Genomic DNA, 23692 nt, shown 5'->3' with positions numbered 1-23692 from the left:
GTGTCATGTGAGGAAAAAGGTTCATGGGATCTAAGCACACAGCCCTTCAGACAAGCTGACTCAGACAGCCTCACGCTGGCAGGTTCCTCCTCAGCACGCACCTCACCCTTCAGCTCAGAACCAGGGAGGTTTCAAACTCGAAAGTGTCCCCGGGGCCACTTCACCTGCCACTCTACATTTGAGGAAACTTGCTGGTCAAGGTTCCCCAGGTGGTCACACAGTGGTCAAAGGTAAAGCCACCACTAGAGCCCAGGCCTTTAACTTGTGGGCCAGTGCTTCTGACTGTAGTGCACATTGCAACAAATGGGAAAGCAGAAGTTCAAATCCAAATCTAAGGTTCTTAAAATACAGTTAAACGGGCCGGGCGCTGTGGCTCACGCCTGTAATCCTAGCTCTTGGGAGGCCGAGGCGGGCGGATTGCTCAAGGTCAGGAGTTCAAAACCAGCCTGAGCAAGAGCGAGACCCCGTCTCTACTATAAATAGAAAGAAATTAATTGGCCAACTGATATATATATAAAAAAATTAGCCGGGCATGGTGGCGCATGCCTGTAGTCCCAGCTACTCGGGAGGCTGAGGCAGGAGGATCGCTTGAGCCCAGGAGTTTGAGGTTGCTGTGAGCTAGGCTGACGCCACGGCACTCACTCTAGCCTGGACAACAAAGTGAGACTCTGTCTCAAAAAAAAAAAAAAAAAATACAGTTAAACGTTGATTTTTGTGGCAAATGACTATAGCCCTCAGTCAAACAGATGTTCCATGCATTACACTCCTGAGTACTGATTAAACACCTCCCAGCATCAAGCACTGCCGGGCACTGCCAGGTGTGTGTCAGGTCACACATCTGGAAGTTGTGTGTCTATGGCACCAGACCCCAAGAAGTGATACAGAAAGGACACTCTCAAGGTTCATCGGGTCCTCCATCCTAGAAAAGTCAGATGTGCTAAGGAAAGAAAACCCTATGCTTTAAGGGCAAAGGAGATTCATGTATTTGAGAGTATTTATAAAAAAAAATCTGGAGGGGATAGAATTTACATATACAAAACTTATGAAATATATCAAAACTATAAACCTGCCCATTTGCAATTTTATTTTCCTTTGAGGTTCTGGGGGGGAAAAAGGAAGAAAAAAGTCTTATATTAAAATAGATCAGACTCTTGCTAAGGCCACATATACATATACTTTAAAAAGACATATAAAATATCCTGTGACACTTAGCAGTCTTTGAAGAGTCACGAAATTATAATGCAAAAAAAAAAAAAACCACCCCCTGGATTTTAACACGTTAAAAAAACTATACATTTGCTATGGTTTGGATATTTATCCCCTCCAAACCTCAGGTTGGAATTTCATCCCTGGTCTTAGAGGCGGGGCCTTAATGGAGGGAGTTTGGGTCACAAAGGTGGATCCCTCATGAATAGATCACTGCCTTCCTTTCCCAGGTGGGTTTGCTCTCTGTTCTGCCACGAGTGGAGGCAGCCTGAGGCCCTCACTAGAAGCCAAGCAGATGCTGCTGCCGTGTTTTATGCACAGCCTGCAGAACTGTGAGCCAAATAAACCTCTTTTCTTTATAAATTACCCAGCCTCAGGTATTCCTTTATAGCAACACAAAGTAGAGTAAGACAACATTGCATATAAAATCCAGGATACAAAACGTATGAAGTAAGCAGTTAGAGTAATTCCCCAGGTAATCCCTCTTAAGAGGTAATTATTTATATATAAATCATATAAAAAATTAGGAGGTTCCCTCTTTCTCCTCAAGTTCAAGTATCTTTCTGGATGAGGAAGAAGAATCAAAAGGTCTGAGAATAGGCAGATGTAGGCAAAGTTGAGGAGGGGCATCAGGAGAGCGATCCTGATGCAGAAAACAAAGATGACAAATCTGGTACGTTCATATTCCGATGTCAGGACTGGCAGGTGTCCAGGTTTAAATTAGGAAGAAAATGCAAGAACGGAATCCTGAGGATGATTTTCAAGATTCTCTGGAGGGAGGTCTTTCGCAGCCTCAAATCCTGACACCACTGCACACACGGTGACATGCCAGAGATCTGGGCCACATGCACATGGGAATAACCCAGTGAGAAGCCTCAGGGCCTCTCCTTGGCTTGGCTTAAAAACCTCATGGAAAGAACCTACGTCCAGACTGTCAACAGCAATTGCCAGAGAGTGAGTTAAGTTCCCGGTTCTTTCTGGTTTTACCACCTGACCCAAGCCATCAGCCTACAGAGAAAGGGATTTCCCGGCTGGCAAGTTATGACCTGCTTCGGTGCCCATTCAATGGGTTGCCTGGTACACAGTGGCCGAGGAGGAGGGAAAAACATCCCAGCCACTGTTTTTGGACTTAGGAAGTTTCCCCCTTTGGTCGTCTTTCCCTCTACTCCCCAGCACAGCCCCAGGTTTACATAGGATCAGAAAAATTCCGGAGATGATGTAAGCACTCCCATGAGCACCCAAAAAGGAAGGTAGCCTGCCCAGGGCTTCCCAAGTTCTGACAGGCGAGGCTGCAACTGGATTCTCCACCTGAGGACTTCCAGCTTCATGTATTATGGGGTATTTTCCCATTCCTTCTGAACACTGTAATTAAATCAATAATTTGGATAGTCAATACCATACAAGTGTTTAGTTCATTCGCCTCAATTTTTTCACCTCATTTTCACAGCAAACATATATCCTAAAGTAAATACTATTATCTCCATTTGACAGAAGAGGAAATCAAACCGAGACCCTTAAGTAACATTCTTTTATGTGTAACATACATACCTGGGATCTACGACAGCTTATGTGTGAAAAAAGTGAGTACAGATAAGTGGTGTTGAGTAGCATGAGACCATACCTCTACTATGCCAAATCGGAAGTCCTTGTGATGCAAACAAAGATGCTGGAAACTCTTAATATTTTCAGAATCTAAGGGAGGTGGTTTAAAAGAGTCACAGCCTTAAAGAACAATTTTTTCTTTTTCCCAATCCTCCAATGAACCAAAGAACAAAATTAGATTTAATTTCTATGATCTACAAAATGCTAAGACTTGCCAAAGAAATCTTATGCTAAAGATGATGTATGTTATTCCCTAACACCTATAGCTAGAGCCAATAAGGATGCACCTAGAGGCATCTCAAGTGTTGCAAAGGGTACACTGTTGAGGTCAAGGCAGGGTCACATTTTATTTCAGAACCCACTGAAAGTGTTAGCATCAGGTTCTGAATTATTTCTTTTTCTCCGTAGAGACAGGGTCTTCCCCTGTCTCCTAGGCTAGAGGGCAGTGGCAGCTCACCATAACCTCAAACTCCTGGGCTCAAGTGATCCTCCTGCTTCAGCCTCCCAAGTAGCTGGGACTATAGGCACTTGGGGTCTGAATTTAAATGGAACTGTTTCCTCTTGTAACAGAAAACTGATTTGTCATGATGTTAAGTGGCTCGTAACTCAATGAATGGGAAATGGGTTGCTTAGACACGTCAGTTTCAGATTATACCAGGAAGTAGCAACACACAAAGTACAATTTTGATCACAACGAGCCTCTCTGTAGTCTTATGACTATTGTCTGAAAATGTCCATACTCTAACAGAGTCCCTTTGCTGTGTGTGTTTTTCTCCCCACGCACAAAACAAATCAAATGGTTCTGGAAATGACGTCATTTTAGTTGTTCCAAAATGAAATTTGCAAAGCGTTCTTCTGGAAGGCCTTTGGTGCAGCAAAACTGTTCATAGAATCTATTATTCATGAGCAGTTTCTAATTCACGTGTTATAAAACAAAGCCATTATATTAATGGAGTCTAATAGAATTTGTCAATTTAATTTCCATGTTAGAGCCATTGTGTTTGCATCGTTTTCTACACCTGTAACATACAAAATTCTCTCTCGATGAAGCAGCATCTTTAGCTTCTAGTTTTGTAGTGAGGTGGTTGGGCAGGGTGTTTAAACTGAGCAGGCACAGACCCTTGTTGTACCTTTTATTAGCAATTTAGTTACGTCAGTCAGCCTCTTTGAGCATCAATGTCCTCATCTGAAAAATGGGGCTAGATTTAAGAATTAAGTGATGTAGGTTTCTGACAAAAGGTGGCAGATTTCTCCTGACTTCCGTTTTGAAACCACACTAACAAGACAGGGAATGGGAAAACAACAAAAAAGGATACAATCCCACAAGGGCAAAGAGAACAGAAGACAACAGCAACAAAATTCTAGAAACCAGTAAGCAGACAAACATGGTAATGGATCTGAACTGAGGAAGCTGAATCCTAAGTGGGGATTGAAGAAAGCTGAACGGTTTTGCAGAGAGAACTCCCCAAAAGCCCAGCGGTTGCCCACAGAGGCCCTCTGGCAGTGGACACGAAGGCAAGGCTGGGACAGTGGCACAAGGAATGGCCAAGAGTTGAAAGTGACTGATGCAGGTATTCACAGTGGTCTGATTCTGAGGGTGATCCCTGGGGTTTGGGAATGACTGAGACAAACTTAGGTGTGCACTGCAATTCCCCAGAGAGCTAACAAAGAACTCAGAGACCCGGGCCTGGGCCCCTGTAACTCACTGCTGCCCTGGGCCCAATGGAACCAGGTTCCAAAGGAGAGTCAGGACTGAGCTGCAACTTCCCTACTTCTTCCTGCCCTCCCCCGAGTTTACTCCAGAGATGAAGAATGGGAGAATGGATGCTTCCCAGCTGCTTAAAAATGAGGACGGTTTATCATCATGACCCTGCTCCCTATTCAGAACATACGTATTTTAACCAGCATTTAGGGAAACCTGTTCCGCTCGATGTATAAACCACAAGCACACGCGGTATATGCGGAGCATGATGCAATGAACACATACCACAGGGAGCAGCACATATCGTACCCCTAATATACTAATAGATCACTGATGTCCGAGGCAGTTCTTTCATTATGTAAAGCAGGAACAACCATATTCAATTTTTAAAGGGTTAAGATTACCTGGCAATTACCTTATAGGGTTATTATGAGGATTAAATAAGAATGGACATAGGAGAACCAGCAGAGTACCCAATGTATATCACAAGGGTAGAGGAAAGGTTTAGCTGAAATTAAAATAAAAAAATGAAAGCTGAAGCGTTCTCCCCACAGGCCTCAGGAGGCCGTATTTGATGATTACGTCGACTGTATGTGTAGCTCTGTACTTCAGAGATACAGATTTCAACTTCATACCTATGGGAAGGGAGATTTAGTTAATGAACAAAGTAAAACCAGCGGGAACTCAAAATAGGCCATCTTCTTGGACTGAAGATGGGAGAAAAAAAGTTCTAAAAAATGAATGCAAACTTCACAGCTAAGAAGGCAGTTTTTAAGTCATGTGCTTGGAGCATTTCGTTTTTAGAAATCAGGTTTTCACACAATAGTAAGGAAGATTTGAAAACATGCTGTGGTCCTATGATCAGAATAAGAGCAGTGGAAAAGAGAAAATAAAGAAATACATGATCATTAGCTAGAGGAAGAGATTATTTCCTTAAAAGAAAAGATGAGATCTTAGACAACTGTCCCTACAGATCTGAAGGGGAGCTGGGCCCGTGAAGTCCAGGGATGTATGAGGAAAAGAGATGTGCTAGCTCCCTTGAAATGTCTTCAAGTTGGTGTCACACATAAGTGGGCAGATGCCTTAGTTGCTCCTAGATTGGGTGGCGGGTGTGACTGGGACCTAAAGAAGTCTACTTGAGGAACAGGGGCAAAACCACAGAGAGGAGAGTGGGACCTCAGGCCCAGAAAACAATGAGAGATGTGTGTGATTTTAATACTCCACATGAATAGCTTTAGAAAGAGGACTTAGGACAGCTACACCAAGAGGATCAGCAAGTGTGGACAGATTTAGAGGTGAGCAGTAAAGACGATCGGGAAGAGTGAAAAAATCCTGGGTAAGTTTTACAGGGACACAGTTGTTGTTGTTGTCCTGACAGAAGTGGCCTGAGAAATGTATGACATTAAGGACTCTAGAGGAAGTAAACATGAGAAATACCAAAGAGGATTCAGGCAGGATGATAACAGGCCAGAACTTGATATTAGTCTGATGGGAGAACATTTCCTAGGAAGGAATTAGCTGACTGAGACGTGGTGGTGGTCAAGATACATTTGAACAATGGATACTTTATTAAATAGAGGACTCACTGATTCCTCCTCTTTCACAATGATGGACCCCATATGATAAAATCTAGATTAGTATTTTAGAAAAAAAAAGTCTGAGTCAGAAAGCAAAGGAACAGAAGAAATATAAAAAAGCACCCAAATTCAGCAAGCAGGACTATAAAAGGAGAAAAGGAACCAATTTAAGCAGCAGGTTAAAAAGAAATTCAAGTGAATTTTCCCCAAAGGGGAAAGATGTGAATCACTAGAGGCATATCCAATTACTGCCCAGACATATAGAGCAGAAAGCAATGCTATTCAACCCCTGGAACATTCAAAACCTGAGGAAAAAAACGAACCTCAAGGTGCAGGTGGCAGAGGTATTAGCCCTTACTAGCTCATTAGGTGCATAAGCACTAGAATCATCAACAGCAAGTCTGGTTCATCTGTTGAGCGTGTTTTCCAGCTGAACAAATGGGGAAGGAGATGCAGCTTTCTGCAGTCTAAGCACTTCTATGTCAAGAGGCAGTGGAAATGGAAAATGTGGCCCAGGACTTGCAGTAATACAGCATACCAGGAGGCTCTACACTTTTGTCTCAAAGTGTAAATGCAAATCAAGACACTTTTGAATACACACAAAAAGCACTTTAAGTGAGACCAGGTTGATCTCCCCCCACCCTAATTGGGAGGAAGATTCCTGCCAGTTGACTTTAAGTTCATGGTCATGAATTCCAGACAACTGTCAGACTGACCGGCATCTTTAAGAGAAGCCAAGAATCTTATCACAACCTTCCTTTACTTGGTATTACTGAGCCTCTCTGCTATAGCGTGTCGGGAGACAATTCTCCATGGGTCTCTTGCACGTCTGTATGGTTCGTGAACAGAGGCATAGGCTATTCTTTCCCTGGATTATCTATCTTTTCAAAGATGTTTAGAGTGAACAGCCTAGAAAGTAAGATAGTCTCTCAGGAGGAAGAGTCATGTTTACTTACTGTCCAGTAAAATGTTTCTTCCTCTAGAGCATCATAAAAGGTTTGCTCACATCCCATAATAAAAGACTGAACTTGCCTATGCTCGGGATTCCTCAGATGTTCTGCAAATCCATCCTGCATGTGCATTTGCCTGAGCCCCTCTCCATAACTGCCACAGGACTGGGGGAAGGGAAATGATGTGAACACATGAAGCTCTAAACTGAGACTGAATCCTAAACTGGGATCATTAGAGAAAGCCAAAAGCTAGTTTCTGCGCCATGAGTAATAATGTCATTTGTCTCTGATCCAGGAATCTCATGTCTTCTGCCAGCATCCATGAACCTACAGTGTAAAATCTTAGACTTCTTACAGTTCTTGACATTGTCATTAGTAAAATTAAATTAAGGTCCCAAGAACAAAATTTTGCCTAGGGCAACTGTCTAAGGGCTGGAGTTTGGCTCATTTTTCTAAATGTCAAGAGTGTGAAACCAGTGTTTTGATACCACTGTGGGTCCATTTACTCTATTTACATGTCACTAAAAAGTAAATCACAGGAGAGACTTGCTGTTGAGCGAATCCAACCTTCTTAGAGTCGAAGAAACCATATTTGTTCCAGTGGAAAACAACCCAGGCTGCACATGCTGACAAACACAATCTCTTTCCAGCACCCAGCATCAAGGATCTTGTTAGACAAGATGGAGCAAATTAAGAAATAGTAGAGATCAAAGGTGGCCATTAAGTGCTTTCGTTTTTTAATGTGAAAAAAATCATGGAAATTTAAGTTTAGATGTTAATTACTTTCAATTTTAACAATTTTGGATTATGACTTACAAGGGGATTTAAATTTGTTGGCATTCTCACAGGTTCTGAGAGCTAGGGAAAAAAATTAATTTGTTGGCATTTCAGTTATTTGAATACCATCATTATTTTGACATTTTATCTCACTGCAGAACTTCTGAAAAGTTGCACTGGACAATGTGGCTAGAAATAATTTTGGATGAGAAACACAGTAGGGATTGAGTTTTAGCTTCTGGCAAATTTTAGTCTTCAAGGGGTGGGGACCAAACCGTCATTACCCATGAGGCAGGGCCTTTGGGTCCAAGCTAAAAGTCTAGTTCTTAGAAATGTCCTGTAACTGCTGTTCAAAGCATTTATGAGATCTCCTGGAACACACTGTGACTAATACAGTGTTTAACTCCTGAGCATCATCTGTCTTTTTCAGATAGCTCCTGAAGCCTTACAAACAAACCGTGCAAAGCATGGCTTTTATCTCCAACCATTTCCATTGCGCAAGCATATCTGGTCCCAAAGAAAACTTCAGGACCGGTTGCACCCAGTTCACGCCATGTTTTTATGGTTCCCAGCACTTGGAAAAAAAATAATCTGCAGATGTGACAGAAGACATTCAAGCTCCAAATCCCCAGGAAGCTCTGCTGGCTCCCTCCCCCCTCTCGGTATCCACAGGACAGTGGAGCGTGGTGATTTCCCTTTTGGGCTTCAGTCACACTAAGATTATTTTTAGGTTGCCAAAGGAAACTCATTTTCCAAATCTCTGGGGCAGATGTTTGAGTGACCGAAGGAGAACCAGATGGCCATCAGAGAGGCCTGGGCTGGGAATGAATAACCATTCAGAAAAAGGGAAATCAGAACGACCATAAATCAGCACAGAGTAGCAAGAAGCCTGCAAATTGCATGCAGAAATTCAAACACAAATCTACAGTAGACTCGCTGCTTTCCAACAGAGAGGGGAGCTCAGAACTGAAGAGGAAAACAGTAAAATTAAAAAGTAAAACTCGCCAACCCACAGCACGCTCTGGTCCGTGCAGGGCATGTGCGCGCAGATCAGAGGTTGTCACATGCAGGTGGGGGACGCTGCAGCTGAGGTCCACTGAGACGCCCAGGCTGGAGCCCTGCAAGCGAAATAATATTTCCCTTGTTCTCTCTGAGCCCATTGCCAGTTTCCTCCCATTCATCATCCCCAAACCATCTGAATGGGCTTAACATACTTCGTGGGTGATTATTTGGATGATTTTTATGCATACAAATTAAATAGATCTCTTGGTTCCTTAGAAAGTTGAGGTGAAGAAATCACCTTTAAGAGGATAGGAACAGGATCAGTCATCAGCTCACATTTGACCTTCTTGTAATGGGTATGTGTCACCTTCCCAAGAAAGGACAGTGTCCTCTAGTGACTCTTAGTTCTCTGAAAATCTCTTTCCCAGGGGATATGGATGTCAAGGAGAACCTGCACATGTCCCTCCTTGGCATAGGATTTGGAATCGAGGTACGGTATGAAGTAGGGCTCTCTCAGTCTTGCCACAGTCCCATAACCTAGTGGGTGGGAAAACTGTGGGGTCTGCAGCTCTTCTCTGGGTTTGGGGTGTGGCTACTAAAGGCCGATCCTTGCATCACTTCTCAGCAGGAGCTCCCTGCCAGGGTCATCTTGGGGAGCAGAACTATCTCCCGAGATGAACATATCTCAGGGAGAACTATGATACACTTTACCCTAAACTCCCGAATGATAGAATCAGTGTACGTGTACAGGAAAATTTCAAGACATACAAAAAGTGGAGGTGGGAGAGCTGTTAAAAAAACAAAGGCATGTAAAAGAGCCCAGAGAAGTACAGAGGAGGATTGGCAGGAAAGAAAGCAAGGGATGAACTGTCAGAGGTGCTCTGACACAGCCGCCACGTCCAGTCCAATTCAGCAGTGACTGCAAACACACCCGACCCTTGCAGGACATTTTTCTAGACAAACCTCTCGGAGGACGTTTCATGCTCCTACACAGCTTATTGTAACAGAAGATTATTATTTTAACTGGGCATTTAGACAGGTTTCAGGTGAAAAGCAAGATGTCGTGGTGAAATCTTGGCTCCCTCTTAAGTTCCAGCCGGTACCCTAAGGCCTTCTGCTGCTTTTTCCAGATCAACATGAGCTGCCTTCTGAATTCTTTCTTTGCAGGAGTGGGGTCAGGTTCGTGCTGATGTGCTGATACATATTTCTAAGGACATGCTCTTCTTTAAGAATCTGCGGGGAAAGCAGAGATGTGCCACGTGGGGCCCCACGGGAAGAAGCAACGAGAGAGGCTGTCCCAGGCTCACGAACGATCACCTACAGTGGGGCTTGGCAAACTCCAGCCAGCCTGGGGGGCCAAATCTGGCCCAAAAACTGTTTCTGTGAAGTTTTATTGGAACACAGTCATGCCCATTAGTTTATATATTGCCTATGGCTGCTTTGGAACTGCAAAAGGCAGAATGAAGCAGTTGCAACAGAGACTGGCCAGCAAAGCCTGAAATGGTTACTATCTGGGCCTTGCAGTCACTGACTCCTCATCTGTAGCAGTTCCCCCTCATCTGGGAGATGTTCCAAGACGCCCAGGGGATGCCCCAAACCTCCTCAGATAGTACCAAACTTGATTGCTGTCAATCGGAACACGTTTCTGTTCAATGGCTTTCACCCACAAATTTAATACCTTCTCCACCTTAACTAAGCATCTGTCAGGTACTGTGGCCGTAACTTTTGCAGCTTAAGGTGTGACAGCAAAACTTGCTCATATTTCTTTTCCCTTCTTCACAGTTTCATGGATAGAAGATTTGTTCTTACAATGCATCTTAGCAACATCAGTATGCAATTTTTTTCTTTCCTTATTAAGTCCTTTTCACTTAATGGAAACACTTTATGGCTTTTCTTTGGCACATCTGAATTGCCAACATGACTACTCTTATGCTTCGGGGCCCTTGTGAAGTAAAATAAGGGTGGCTTGAACACAAGCACTGTTGATCTGATAACCGACTCAACTACAAAGGGACTAATAGGTGGGTAGTGTAGGCAGTGGACAAAGGGATGATTTACAGCCTGGGCTGGATAGTGTGATATTTCATCATGCTACTCAGAATGGTGTGCAATCTAAAACTTATAAATTATTTCTGGAATTTTCCTTTTTTTTTTTTTTTTTTTTTTTTTTTTTTTTTTTTTTTTGAGACAGAGTCTCGCTTTCTTGCCTAGGCTAGAGTGAGTGCCGTGGCGTCAGCCTAGCTCACAGCAACCTCAAACTCCTGGGCTCAAGCGATCCTCCTGCCTCAGCCTCCCGAGTAGCTGGGACTACAGGCATGCGCCACCATGCCCGGCTGATTTTTATATTATATATATTAGTTGGCCAATTAATTTCTTTCTATTTTTATGGTAGAGACGGGGTCTCGCTCAGGCTGGTTTTGAACTCCTGACCTTGAGCAATCCACCCGCCTCGGCCTCCCAGAGTGCTGGGATTACAGGCGTGAGCCACCGCGCCCGGCCCCTTTTTTTTTTTGAGACAGAGTTTTGCTCTGTTGCCTGGGCTAGAATGTTGTGGCATCAGCCTAGCTCACAGCAACCTCAAACTCCTGGGCTTGAGCAATCCTTCTGCCTCAGTCTCCCGAGTAGCTGGGACTACAGGCATGCACCACCATGCCGGGCTAATTTTTCTACATATATTTTTAGTTGTCCAGCTAATTTCTTTATATTTTTAGTAGAGATGGAATCTTGCTCTTGCTCAGGCTGGTTTCGAACTCCTGACCTTGAGCGATTCCTCCCACCTCGACCTCCTAGAGTGCTAGGATTAACAGGTGTGAGCCACCACGCCCAGCCAGAAGTCATAATTCTTTAGTCTGGAACTAAAAGCACAGGTGAACATTTGCCTTTCACAGACTTACTGCTGATCTCTGAGCAGGCCTTAACATTTCCTGTTTGTGGACCACTGCACGTGCTATCTTTCTGCTCCAGAATGCCACCCATTTTCTGGGTGTCCCTGTGGAAATCCTATGGAAGAGTCAAATATCCTGGAAGGAATCAGATCTCACTCCTCTAGGTCCATACCGCACATGGCTCCTGAGGATTTATTATACAGAAGAAGGAAATATGAACAGTAGAGAAATATCAATAATTCATCATGGAGTATATAATAATAAATGCCGTAAGAGAGACTGTGCCTGTCATCTCTTTGCATCCCCCAACGCACCCAGCACCGTGCTCAGCATGTGGATGGAGATGTCGAGCTGGCCGCCGTCCAGGGTCCACTCGTACAGTGACTTGGGTGTGGACACCTGCAAGGCCAACGTTATAAACTTCTGCGGTTGTATCTGGCATCAGCGGGAAGAACGTCAGGAAGAATTAGAGATGTCTGCCCTAGTATGTAAAGAGGAGGAGTGGCGGGCAGGTGACACACAGGCCCCGTATTTGCTACTCTGTAGCTTAAAAGATAATTCCACAAGTATTTACTAAGTACATATATTTGTTTCAAGGAGAAATAAAATGGAATATCTAAACAAGAGATTTACCAACAAACTTTTAAAAGCATCTATTTATAAATAAGGAGCTGACTTTCTGATTTTAAGTGCTAAAATGTGAGAAACAGGCAAAACGGGGGCAATCGGAGAAAGAAGAGATGACCAAAGGCTGGAGTAGTTAGAAAAGTCTCTTTGAGGAATGAAGAGCTTTAGAAACTTGATAGTCAACGAGTGTAAAGGAAGGTTATTTCAAGTAAAGGAATAAAAGCAAGAACCAGAAGGGAGAGGCGTGTTATTCTTTTTCTGCAAATGTCAACTTACTGAGCTAAATCAGTACTTATGTAAAAAGCAAGGCAAGCAAAAACAAGCAAACAAATGGCAAAACAAAAAGCCAGGCAAGCAAACAGCCACAGTAGGGAGTGGGGCGAGGAGAATTCTTTTTGTCTTAAATAGCCTATTTCTTTGTGAAATTTCTGTCCTAGATTCCATAGGGGAACTTCTGACCTCTTGTATTTTGCTTTGTTTTTATTTCCCAGGCTCTACGCTACCATGTTGCATAATATGTGGCTAAAGAGAGAAAAATGTCAAAAACTCCCAATCTTCCAATGCTCATGAAGTCTTTAAGTCAGGTGTGTTCCGCCCCGCCCAGCACTCGATACCTTTTTATCTAACTCATTTATGCACTGTCAGAGGTAATTTTGTCCTCTGCCTAAAAACCGGCCCAGTAATTGGACTTGATACTAAGTAGGGATCTTCTTTTTTTTTTTTTTTTTTTTTTTTTTTTTTTTTGAGACAGAGTCTCGCTTTCTTGCCTACGCTAGAGTGAGTGCCGTGGCGTCAGCCTAGCTCACAGCAACCTCAAACTCCTGGGCTCAAGCGATCCTGCTGCCTCAGCCTCCCGAGTAGCTGGGACTACAGGCACGAGCCACCATGCCCGGCTGATTTTTATATTATATATATTAGTTGGCCAATTAATTTCTTTCTATTTTTATGGTAGAGACGGGGTCTCGCTCAGGCTGGTTTTGAACTCCTGACCTTGAGCAATCCGCCCGCCTCGGCCTCCCAGAGTGCTAGGATTACAGGCGTGAGCCACCGCGCCCGGCCTAAGTAGGGATCTTCTGTTTCTCTTAGAGTAAGATTCTGACGGTACATCAGTATTAACTCCGTTTACAGTCTCACAGGACACATACATCTCAAAAATTTTTGTTACCTTAAAGGCTTAGTGAAGCCCCTCAACAACGTTATTCTAAGATGAGTCATGTTATCCTGGTTTTTTTTTTCTCTTGTAATTACTGCCATCATTTTGTCTACAGCCAAAGAAATTTTTATTTCAGCTTCATTTCTGAACTGCCACCTTCTTTTATGTCTTAATATATTCTACTTTACATTTCAATGGACCACAAATTTAAGCCCCCAAAGGACAGGCAGCTCTAAATTAAGAAAGTAGAGGTGGTATGAATAAGAGAAAACTTTATAAGAGGGGACAAGGTTAAAAGGCATCTTGGACTGGAATGGAATATGCAAAGACAGGAAGCAACTTACTTTAAGTGATAAAGTGACTATAGGACTTCTACAGTATTATGTCCATAAAAGAAATTAACCTGAAGGCAAAGAAACTTTATTATGTGCTCTAGTAGTTCATATTTTATTTTCACTGAAATGTGAAGGAATTTTTCAAATCCAACGGACGATGATAAAGTTGATTGCATACTAAGGAAATTTCTTTAACTGTATTTCCAACGCTCTGTGCTACGTATGATGTCAGTCTTTTTAGATTGTGAAGCCATCAAACATTCTCAACATAGATTCATAAATTATAAATACTGTACAAATGTCTCCATGCGCTATAAAACACAGAATCTGAAATCAGATAAGATCTACACATGTCCTAATATTTTCCTCCCATACCCCAAGGGATCATCTGGCCTCCCCTCTGGGAGTGCCCACCCCACTTTGGGGACCAGTGCTCTATGAGGCTCCATGTGGAGCACAATATTTGCTTTTCTGCGCAAATGATATGAGCTGTTTACTTCCTTGAGAACTGCAAATTGCCTGGATGAAAATGCAGCACACAGCCAGGTAGCCAGTTGGGACAGGCCCCAGAAAATGTGTCACGGGAATAATCCTAATTCAAACATCAGCAGTTTTCTAGACAATTCATCCCGGCCAAATAATTATTCTTATCTCCTTTCTTCCCCCACCCATTTTCAATAATCGCTTCATCTACTTAAGTATGAAACCAGACCAAACAAAAACCACCGTCCAACGTAAATCTCCTTTCCTTAGACCAGTAATAATTTGCAGGCGTTTCTTTCTTATCTTGCTCTGGGGCAACTCTACATACGGCAGTGAGTTTCATGCAACCTTTTTGCATGTCCTGTGCCAGTTGCAGTGTTGCTTAAGGAACATCGAAGTGAACTGAGACCTACTTGGAGAAGTATGGGACCGAGGGGGGAGAGAAGTCCACAGTTTGGGACAGTGGAAGGATGGGGTGTGGTTGTGGATCAGCATGTGCTGCTGCCTGCTTCAGGCTGGCACCAGGAATAACACAGTTTCTGCGTCCACAGCACCAGCCCGTATACCAGGAACTGGTGTCTGGGAAGGTGACGAGGACAGTGCTGTGCAAAGCAGGTCTGAGCTCATGAGGGAGCTGGCATAGGCTGGGGGTTCTGTGCTTCCAGGTTTCCCATGCACACCACACAAGCACCTTGGCCTCACTCCCTCTGTCCCCAAATCACAGAAAGGATGAAGGCAGTTGGGGGCCTAAAAGCTCCCCTTGTCTCAAAGCCATACAGACAGGTCCCTGGGCTTTATCCGGCCCCTAGCCAGGGGCCCTGCCACTTTTGCTTTTTAAAATCTGGTGGGCACTGGAATCACGTTGGGAAACTTCTGAAAATACAGTCTCAAGTCCGACCCCTCTCAGACCTGCCAAATGGGCCTCTCCAGAGTGGCATCTGGGGACCTGAGTTGGTCAACCAAAGCTGCACCCCCTACCCCCACCCCGCTGCATATTAGGTAGACAGGAGTGCAAAGCTTTCCATGCACAGTCACGCATCTGCACACACAGCCATGCTCCTCGCTTTTCTGTGAAGTCTATGAACTCTTAGTGCATTCATCTTTACTTCCTGGCTCTTTGCTTTTCCCTCATAGCTGCTTTAAGCGATCACCTGACTTTTCCAGGGGAACAAGATTGCTACCAGTAGAGTTCCTCAGTCGTCTCTCTCAACATAGGTTTGCGGCCCATAAAACGCAAGGCTTGGGCCAGCTAATCCCCAAGGTTCCTTGTGGCTCTCATACCTTATGGTTCTATTTATCAGAACCTGCATCTTCCACACTTGCAGCTCTTGGCTCTTCCCCAGTGGCTTTTTGGCTGGTCATTTCACCTACATTTCACTTGTGACTTTGCCAACTCCCCTTGGCATGTTTAATCCTTTGCCATTGCTGTTGATTTGTTAAAAATCAAGACTTAAATTCCTTCTAGCCACTTGCAGGTTTCTAACCTTAACCAAACAAACAAGAAGAAATCTACTTATTAATGAGGTCCTATCACAAATATCCTATTTTAAGAGAAGGGATGTTGTGTTCTCACAATGCTATACGTGGAAAAATAATTTCTATATCACTGATGCTCTTATTCAAGAAAGATAATTCCAGGAGGGAGAAGCAGGTACTTTTTAGTTTGGGGACAGAAACAACAAACCCTTACTAAGCACTATGTCCATTTTTGATTCATGGTATGCTGGGGGAGACTGGCAGGTCAGTGGAAGACGACCAAACCTTACGATGAGAGGTATGCAGAGGACGTTATGGGAATGTGACAGTCATCTGTCTGTCTCTTACATGTATAGTGAGTCTTCAGTGAGCACCTGGGATGTACGAGTGAGCAAACCTGACATGGTCCCTGCCCCCACGGATCCTCTACTAATGGGGGAGGATGACATTAAGTATGCTGTCCCATGAATAACCGTGTCACTACACTCTGGGTTAAAGGCCATGAAGGACAGACAATACAGGGCATATTGCACGCTAGGGGGCCAGGTAGGTAGGATGTGTGCATCTGGGAAGACTTCCTGAAGAGGAGAATCCCCAAGTTAAATAAGCAGGAAGTGAGTGGAAGCCCTGAGAGAAGGGCAGACTGCGCCTGAACCACAGAATCTACAGGCAGAGGCTGCGGCTGCCCTGGGCTCAGAGGGACTCAGGCTCGGGAGCACAGCCCACCGCTCCCCACAGAAACAGCCCACGTTGTGACACTCTACCCTCAAGGCTTTAGGGAAGGAACATTCGCTCCCCTTAGGAAAGGCTCAGGAAGCCCTGGGCCAGTGTCTCTGCATTAATAGTTTTACTCTGTGCAGATCTGATTTCCAGGCAGACACTGTGTCTTTCTGTTTTAATACTAATCAGGTTTACTCACTTGGTGCTCATTGTTCTTTGTATTAGACTCTAAATTTAATTCACCAGAAAAATCTAGTTCAGGTCCCAAACAAGAGATAGTTTCACATTTAGGACAGCTTGAATCAACCAGAGATGATACTTTCAGATGCTGCAATCAAAGTCCTCAATGCCCAGACACTCCTGGAAACAGTAGACATTTTACCAATTATTCAATCCAAATAAAACACAAGAGGCTGTCTCCTTCCTTTCCATAGGATTAGTATCTACCCTTGAGGGTATGGACTTCCAGGTTCTCAAACCCCATGACAGTTCCACCAACTGAGAATCAATCACCTATATCAGACTCACAGAATCGTAAGGTTCAGCTTTGTTCTTCTTTCTTTTTGAGAGATAAGATCCTTTATTCCTTCTAAAACCCTAATTGCTCACAAGTTCTTCAGGAGTTTCCCAAACTTATGATTCCAAAAACATTAGAACCGATTCCCTTGATGCCAAAGGAAGCCGGATACAGGTCTCCTGGTTGATGCGCTAAACAAGCTCTTCCTAGCTGAGCTTTGACAATCGCAGATTTGGCAAAGACAACCATTACTTTCATTTTTTTTCCTGCTGTTGTTAAAAATAGGAAAAGGGAGATAGGTTCCCAATCACTTATTCATACACATCACCCATTTCACACCCTGTTATACTAAAACTATTCCTCTTCTCTTCGTTTTAAAAAGACTAACTCTCTCAGCAGGCTAGAACATGGATTTTTTTTCTCCTGAGAAGTCCCATTTTTTATTTTTCAGAGGAACTCTAATTGTTTACACTTGAGAAAAGACACACACTTTGTTGGACAGCCAGTAATAACAACACATGCGCCACTTGTTTTATCGAAAAACTCTACAACATGGGTTCTCAAGCCTTAGCCTGAGCCCAAGTCACCCGGAAGACTTATTAAAAACAGATTGCTGAATGCCACCCTAAGAGTTTTTGATTCAACAAAAACTGGGAGGGGACCTGAGGGTCTGTATTTTTAACAAGTTCCAAGGTGATGCTCATGCTGCTGGTCCAGGGACCACACTTTGAGAACCACTGCTCTACAGATAGCTTTATGATCAAGCAATATGTCATGAGTATGTGTTGACTACAACATACTTCACTGGATACAGGCAGCCCAAAGAGGTACACCTGACTGCAAAAGTTTAAAACCTTTCAGTATTTCCTTTTCTTACCCAAAGAGATAAGCGGTATTAAATGGAGAGGAGCAGATTACAAGTGCCCAGAGGAGGACGGCTTAGCAGCTTTGGGAGAAGGAGAGGTGACCAGATGCTTCAAGCAGAAGGCAACTTCACAGAGAGCTTAGCACTTCTTTGGTCCTTGAATGGAATTGCAGCACTTAGAGAACCAAAGAGGGGGGCACATGTGTAGTGCACCTCAAAGCAAAGCCATTCCTCCTGCTTTCCACATCTGCTCTCCCTCCCTTCCGCGGGGGTTTTAGCATGCAGGGAGGAATTATGGGTCACTGTCTTCCTGGGGCTAAGGACTCGGCTGCACCACCCAGAAGGGCCACTCTCAACTGGCCACGGGACAAGAATTGTTCTTCCTTGTTCTCCAGTTGGTGGCAAGGCCAGATCCTGATATGCTGGAGTGCCCTGACTGCTGACACCTTAATTGGTGGAGGCAGCAGAGGACAGATCCTCTGAAGAGGACATGGAGAGGGCCCAGGGAGGGCACATACTGGGGGCAGGAGTTGTGAATCAGAAGAGTCAGAGGCTCAGGGACCCAGGCTTGTGCCTTTAGGATAAGAGAACCAGGTAAGCTTCAAGGGGAGGGCTGGAAGAGGTCAAGGAGTGACAGATCACAGGAGAATCTGTCCCTCCAACTCCTTCTCATATCCCAGGCATTGCACTGGGTCCTAAGGATAGAGGGATGCTTAAGGCATCATGGTCCTTGCCCTTGAAATGTGAATGTCTAAGAAGGAAGACAGAGGTGGACCAAAGATAAAACATGAAGCCAAGAGGACAAGTACCATGACAGAAAAACACATACAGTGCTATGCAAGTGCAGAGCACAGCTCAGATCACTCTGGGGATCATGGAAAGGTTTACTTAAGGGGAAGAGTGACCTCTGGGCTGGGTCGCCAAGCATCTTGCCAGGAGAAAAAGAAGCTATTCCAGGCAGGAGGAACAGCAGGTGCAAAGGCACAAAGCAGGGAGCAGGAACCCGCAGACTCACACCGCCAGCAGGGGGCATGCGTGTGCGCATGCGCAGAGCCCCTTGGGTGTGCAGATAGGAGAAAAAGGTGGCGCCACCGGTCCGGGGCTGACAGTATTCCACATGGAGGAGTTGGTTTTAACCTCGGGGTGATTGAGAGCCACTGAATTATTTTAAATGCTTAAGTGACATGGCCAGATTCTTCTTTAAAATATTGTCACTGCAGAGCAGAAGGCAAGTGAAGAGAGTCGAGAGGAATGGCCACCTGTGGCCACCCAGGTGGAGCAAGGCCACAGGCGGTGTGGGGGAGGGGCTAGACTTCCGGTCTGAAGTGGCGGTCTTCAGTCCTCGGTGTGGTGGCGGTGACAGTGGGGGTGGGCGGTGGGGAGTGAGCCCCGTCAATGAGGCCAGACCTCACTGAGGTGGATGGCAGTCATGCAAGTGACTGCGGAGTGTCACCCGTTCTCTCTTTTCCCTGCCTGGACTCCTCGGACTCGATGTTCACCATATGGTTTTATTCTAAGCATGGATGGCGCTTTTTGAAAGGAAAATCTCCTTGCTATTTATTGTAGCCATGAAAAATAAATCATAAGGAGCCTCGTGGCAGATCCTGAGCATCTGTATTACTTCTGCTCAGCCTAACAGCTCGGAACACACCATGACTTACAGGTGCAAAAATAGCCAATGTCTGAGCGGAATCTGGCGGCAGGTTTAATCATCATCATCTGTGAAATAAGAGGCTTTGTGACTTAGCTGATTAAAACAGTACTGGGTTTCTTTCGTTTAAGTGGTTCTTTTGTTTTTATAAAATTATAAAATTATAAAACAAAGAATCTTGGATTGTGAGGGTATTAACTAAAAAAAGAAAAAACTTTTTTTTTTTTTTTCCCAGTAATTCAGCACCTTTATTAGGCACAGCAGGGCAGAGCGGGTAGATTGTACTGGCTGCCCCCACATCCCGCCCCCTGCAGGGCTGAGTCTCAGGCCTGGTCCTCCCGGGCTGCCGGGAGAGCTCAGGAGAATGGCCAAGAAAGGGAGAGTGTTCAGGCCCCGGGGGAGGCCAGGCAAGCAGCCCTGGTCCCCTCCTCTGTGAGTGCTTTGAGACTGGGCGGGCAGGAAGGGAGGCCAGGGGAGGTGGTGTCGCAGGCACCGAGAAGGGAGAACTGTCGAAGTAGGATCTGTTCTGGTTTCTCCAAGGATGATAATGGGTTTAGGATCTGTAAGAGCTGGGGGTGACATGAGGAGAAACCCAGAAATACAGCACAGACAACATGTATACTTGTGGCAAAATAGAGCTGAGTCATAAGCTTCTCCTTAAAGGCAACCTAAAGTTTCCCAAATAAAGTGCGTTATGACAGAATGCACTGAAATGCTTCTGGAAAAACTACAAAAATAAAGTCCTAGAACAATGTGTGATTAATGAATAAACTCAGATGATGTTATCGGTGAGGACGGGAACTGGCGGCTGCTGCAGGTGTGAGTTAGTATAACCCTTCTGGAGAGAACCTTTGCCTAAGTAGTTTCTACTATTAGGAGCTATTTAAGGAAAGATCATAAAAAATAATGCACAGAGATATATGGGCAAAGATGTTCTGTACAGAATTATCATTTTGAAAAAAACCTGGATATATATGTGACTGATGTAAATAGAATTGAGGGTAGTAAATTGGTGAAGCAAATGATGGCACTTTCATGTTATATTAGCCATCATAAATCATATTTCAGAAGACCCTTTAATAGGGACATGTTTTATGATTTTATCATTGAGACCACAGCAAGTTTCATAAGTATATTAAAACAAGGTCAATTAAAAACATGCATGGGCTTACGGAAAAAATTCAGTTAGAAAGCCATGGCAAAATGTTAAAGATGGCTATCTTTGAATAGTAGGACTGTGGGTGATTTATATTGTCTTTGGAATTTTTTTTCTTTTGCTCAAAAACATTTATATAGTGAAATGTCACTTTTGTAATCAGAAAAATTCATTTAAATTATGCATCAAATTACATAACTTGATTTAAATTATAAGTTATAATTTACAAAAATTGTCAGTTTAAAGTATAACTTAAATAAAAATCACTAATATATAACATGAAATATATTTAATATAAGTAATAGGTCACTTATTAGAGCAGTATTTCATATAAAAAGTTCCTAGGCACCATTCTCACTGGAGATGGGCGGTGTCTCATTGTGGTTTTGATTTGTATTTTCCTGATGTCAATCATCTTTTTATGTGCTTATTGGCCATTTATATATCTCTTGTAGATGTCTATTTAGATCCTTTGCTCATTTTCTAATTGGGTTATTTAACTTTTATATTGAGTAATAAGGGTTCTTTATATATTTTAGATGCAAGTCCCTTATCAGACATATGATTTGCAAATATTTTCTACCATTCTGTGAGTTGTCTTTTATTTTCTTAATAGTGCCTATGATGCACAAAAGTTTTTAATTCTGATAAAGTCTAATTTATTTTTTTCTTTTGTTGTTCATAGTTTTGGCATGATGTATAAGAATGTTTTGTTAAATTAAAGGTTATGAAGATTAAAAAAAAAAAAGTTCCCAGGCAATTAAATGATCCCTTGGAGTTTTTTGCAAGAGAATATGACTTATTTTATTTTTTTTTAAAGTATGTAACTGTCACCTCTGCACAAAGAGCTGTTGTGCTACATCAACAGCTGTAAATAGGGGCTTTATCAGAGGGGGTGCAGATGTGCCAAGAGTTTTCCTCTCTGTAAGGCCCTGAGCTCCTCTGGGTTTCCACTGAAGGCTGGCTGAGATGTCCTGGGTCACAACTGCTGAGCAGCAGGATCCTGTTCACAGCAGAGCCCTGCGGACTGTGAGCGTGGGAGGGGACAGAGCATAGGGAACTCCACGAGCTGGCGTCGGGCTGGAGAGCTGCTAGCAAAAGCCGTCTGGTTAGAATAGATCAGAGTGCTGGAGTGGGGCAGGAGTTGAAAGTCTGCTAGTTGGACAGCTGCATCATCCCACTCACTTCATGTCCCAGGGAAAACAAGGGGCAGAGGGTAACTTCTGTGCCAACACAGAGCACAGAGTTCTTTCAGAAAACTGTTATAATAAATATAAAAGCCTACACAACCATACTTGGTGGCTCTGCATCTCTAGGAAACAAAAGGAAGGAGGAAAAGCAACATTTTTTTCTCAAAGTAATGTATTTTTCTCAAATAATGGTAAATATGACATGCATTTTTTTTTTTATCTTCTAAGGCCTTATTATAAGCAAAACTATTTTTCCAGCATTCACCCACTGCTGCCTAGGTTCAGTGTTGGTGGGAAAGACTAAGGGGTTTGAAATGGCAGAAAGAAGGTGCCTGCTCCATAGCTGTTTGCATAGGGAACAAGGGCTAACGACAGTACACTAAAAATGACAAGTCTTTCAGATCTGGGATACGAGGAGGGGACCACAGAGCCACACTGCAACCGGTTAACCAAAAGCCCCTTGGCTCTGTGTGTGCCGGGCAGCACGAGAGCACACTGTGAAGTCCCTGTTTCAGGAAGAGCTATGAGCCACGTGGGGAGTCCTGGTGTGACGAAACTTGGAAGACATATTCCACACAACTTTGCCTGGGTGGTTTTTTTGTGTTATTGTAATGTTTCACCTTCAATTAGAAATCTCTCAGTCTAAGTTTAAAGTCACTAATAGTATTTTTCAAGCACACTATCAAGATGTACCAACAAAATCCTTGTATATATTATAAGGCATGCTGGAAATTGATATACACTAAGAACCAATACCCAGTTGCTTTCTTATCTTGTTTACAGTTTCAATTTTTTTCTTAAAAGCATCACCATCACAGATTTTTTTCCAGAAGATTCTGAGAAAAACATAAATAGAATGTGCTGTGCTCCTTTCCCATGCTGGTCTCTATCATACAGTCTCGGGCATTTATCCTGTGATCTTGGCACTCACGTCTTCAAGTAAACATGATTCCAGCAGACAGCCTGGGAACCCGGAGGCACACTTACCGCCCCCCGGAGGGAAGACGGGCCGCTTCCTACGTCCTCTTCTCCGTCTGGCTCCTGGTCCTCGTTGTCGGTCCAAGAGGACACGTCCTCTATGGAGCTGGTCAGCTCAGGCAAACTCTTAGATGTTAACCTGAGGAGGTCCTCTGCAGAGGTTTCCTGTGGGGACACAATTAAAGGCCCATCATGAATTATGCCATGGTACCAACCAGTTCTTGAAGCCAACCTGGCAGAGTCAAGCTGCGTGCTCCCAATCCAAACACCGTCTGGACCACGTGCTCTGTGCATTGGCAAGGTTACCTCAAATGTCAGGATCGTGTGCCCAATTTAAGCACAAACCATTTTTTCCCTTAAGAATGTGTGTTTCTTAGGTCACTGTTTCTCGGGGTAATCCAAGCTCCCCAAACTTCAGATCCTTCAGCAGCCTCCCGTGTCTTGCTTTCAGGATACAATCTAAACTCCCTCATTGGCAGGTCAGCATCATAGAGATTTGGCCTTTGCCCAGCTCTCCAAACTCACCCCCTTCTCCAACCTACACCCTCTACTCTAGTCCTGTTGCCGTCCAAACCCTCTGGGCTCTCCTTTGCCCACTGCCCTTTCCACCAGCAGCAGCTCCCTCTGCTGAGATCATCCTTGTGTCATGACGGAGGCCTACCTGGGCAAAGCTTAAGCATCTCGTCCTTCTGAAAGCCCTCCTGGATCATCTCAGGAGGCATTCCATTTGCCCTCCCTTTCTTCTCTAATGTCATTGACCATTGCTTTTATTTCCTTGCAGTGACTCGTCTGTGTGCCCAGGCCTAGTCCAGACCCCAGATATCCTTGTCTCCCCCGCCC

General features: G+C 44.0%; 1 protein-coding gene across 4 annotated transcripts in view; it reads right to left on the bottom strand.

Moving 5' to 3' along the window:
* Positions 1–23692, bottom strand: part of PDZD2 (PDZ domain containing 2) — a 369690-nt gene that overhangs the window by 56114 nt on the left and 289884 nt on the right. For all 4 annotated transcript variants that reach the window (XM_012738435.3, XM_076007958.1, XM_012738438.3 and 1 more), the window contains one exon: positions 22862–23017. In XM_012738435.3, the coding sequence (XP_012593889.2) occupies positions 22862–23017 (156 nt within the window). The remainder of the gene's footprint in view (positions 1–22861; positions 23018–23692) is intronic.

Source organism: Microcebus murinus, chromosome 11 (assembly GCF_040939455.1).
Source record: "Microcebus murinus isolate Inina chromosome 11, M.murinus_Inina_mat1.0, whole genome shotgun sequence".
In the NCBI taxonomy this organism is placed as follows: domain Eukaryota; kingdom Metazoa; phylum Chordata; class Mammalia; order Primates; family Cheirogaleidae; genus Microcebus; species Microcebus murinus.
This window is presented reverse-complemented; position numbering and strand designations above follow the sequence as displayed.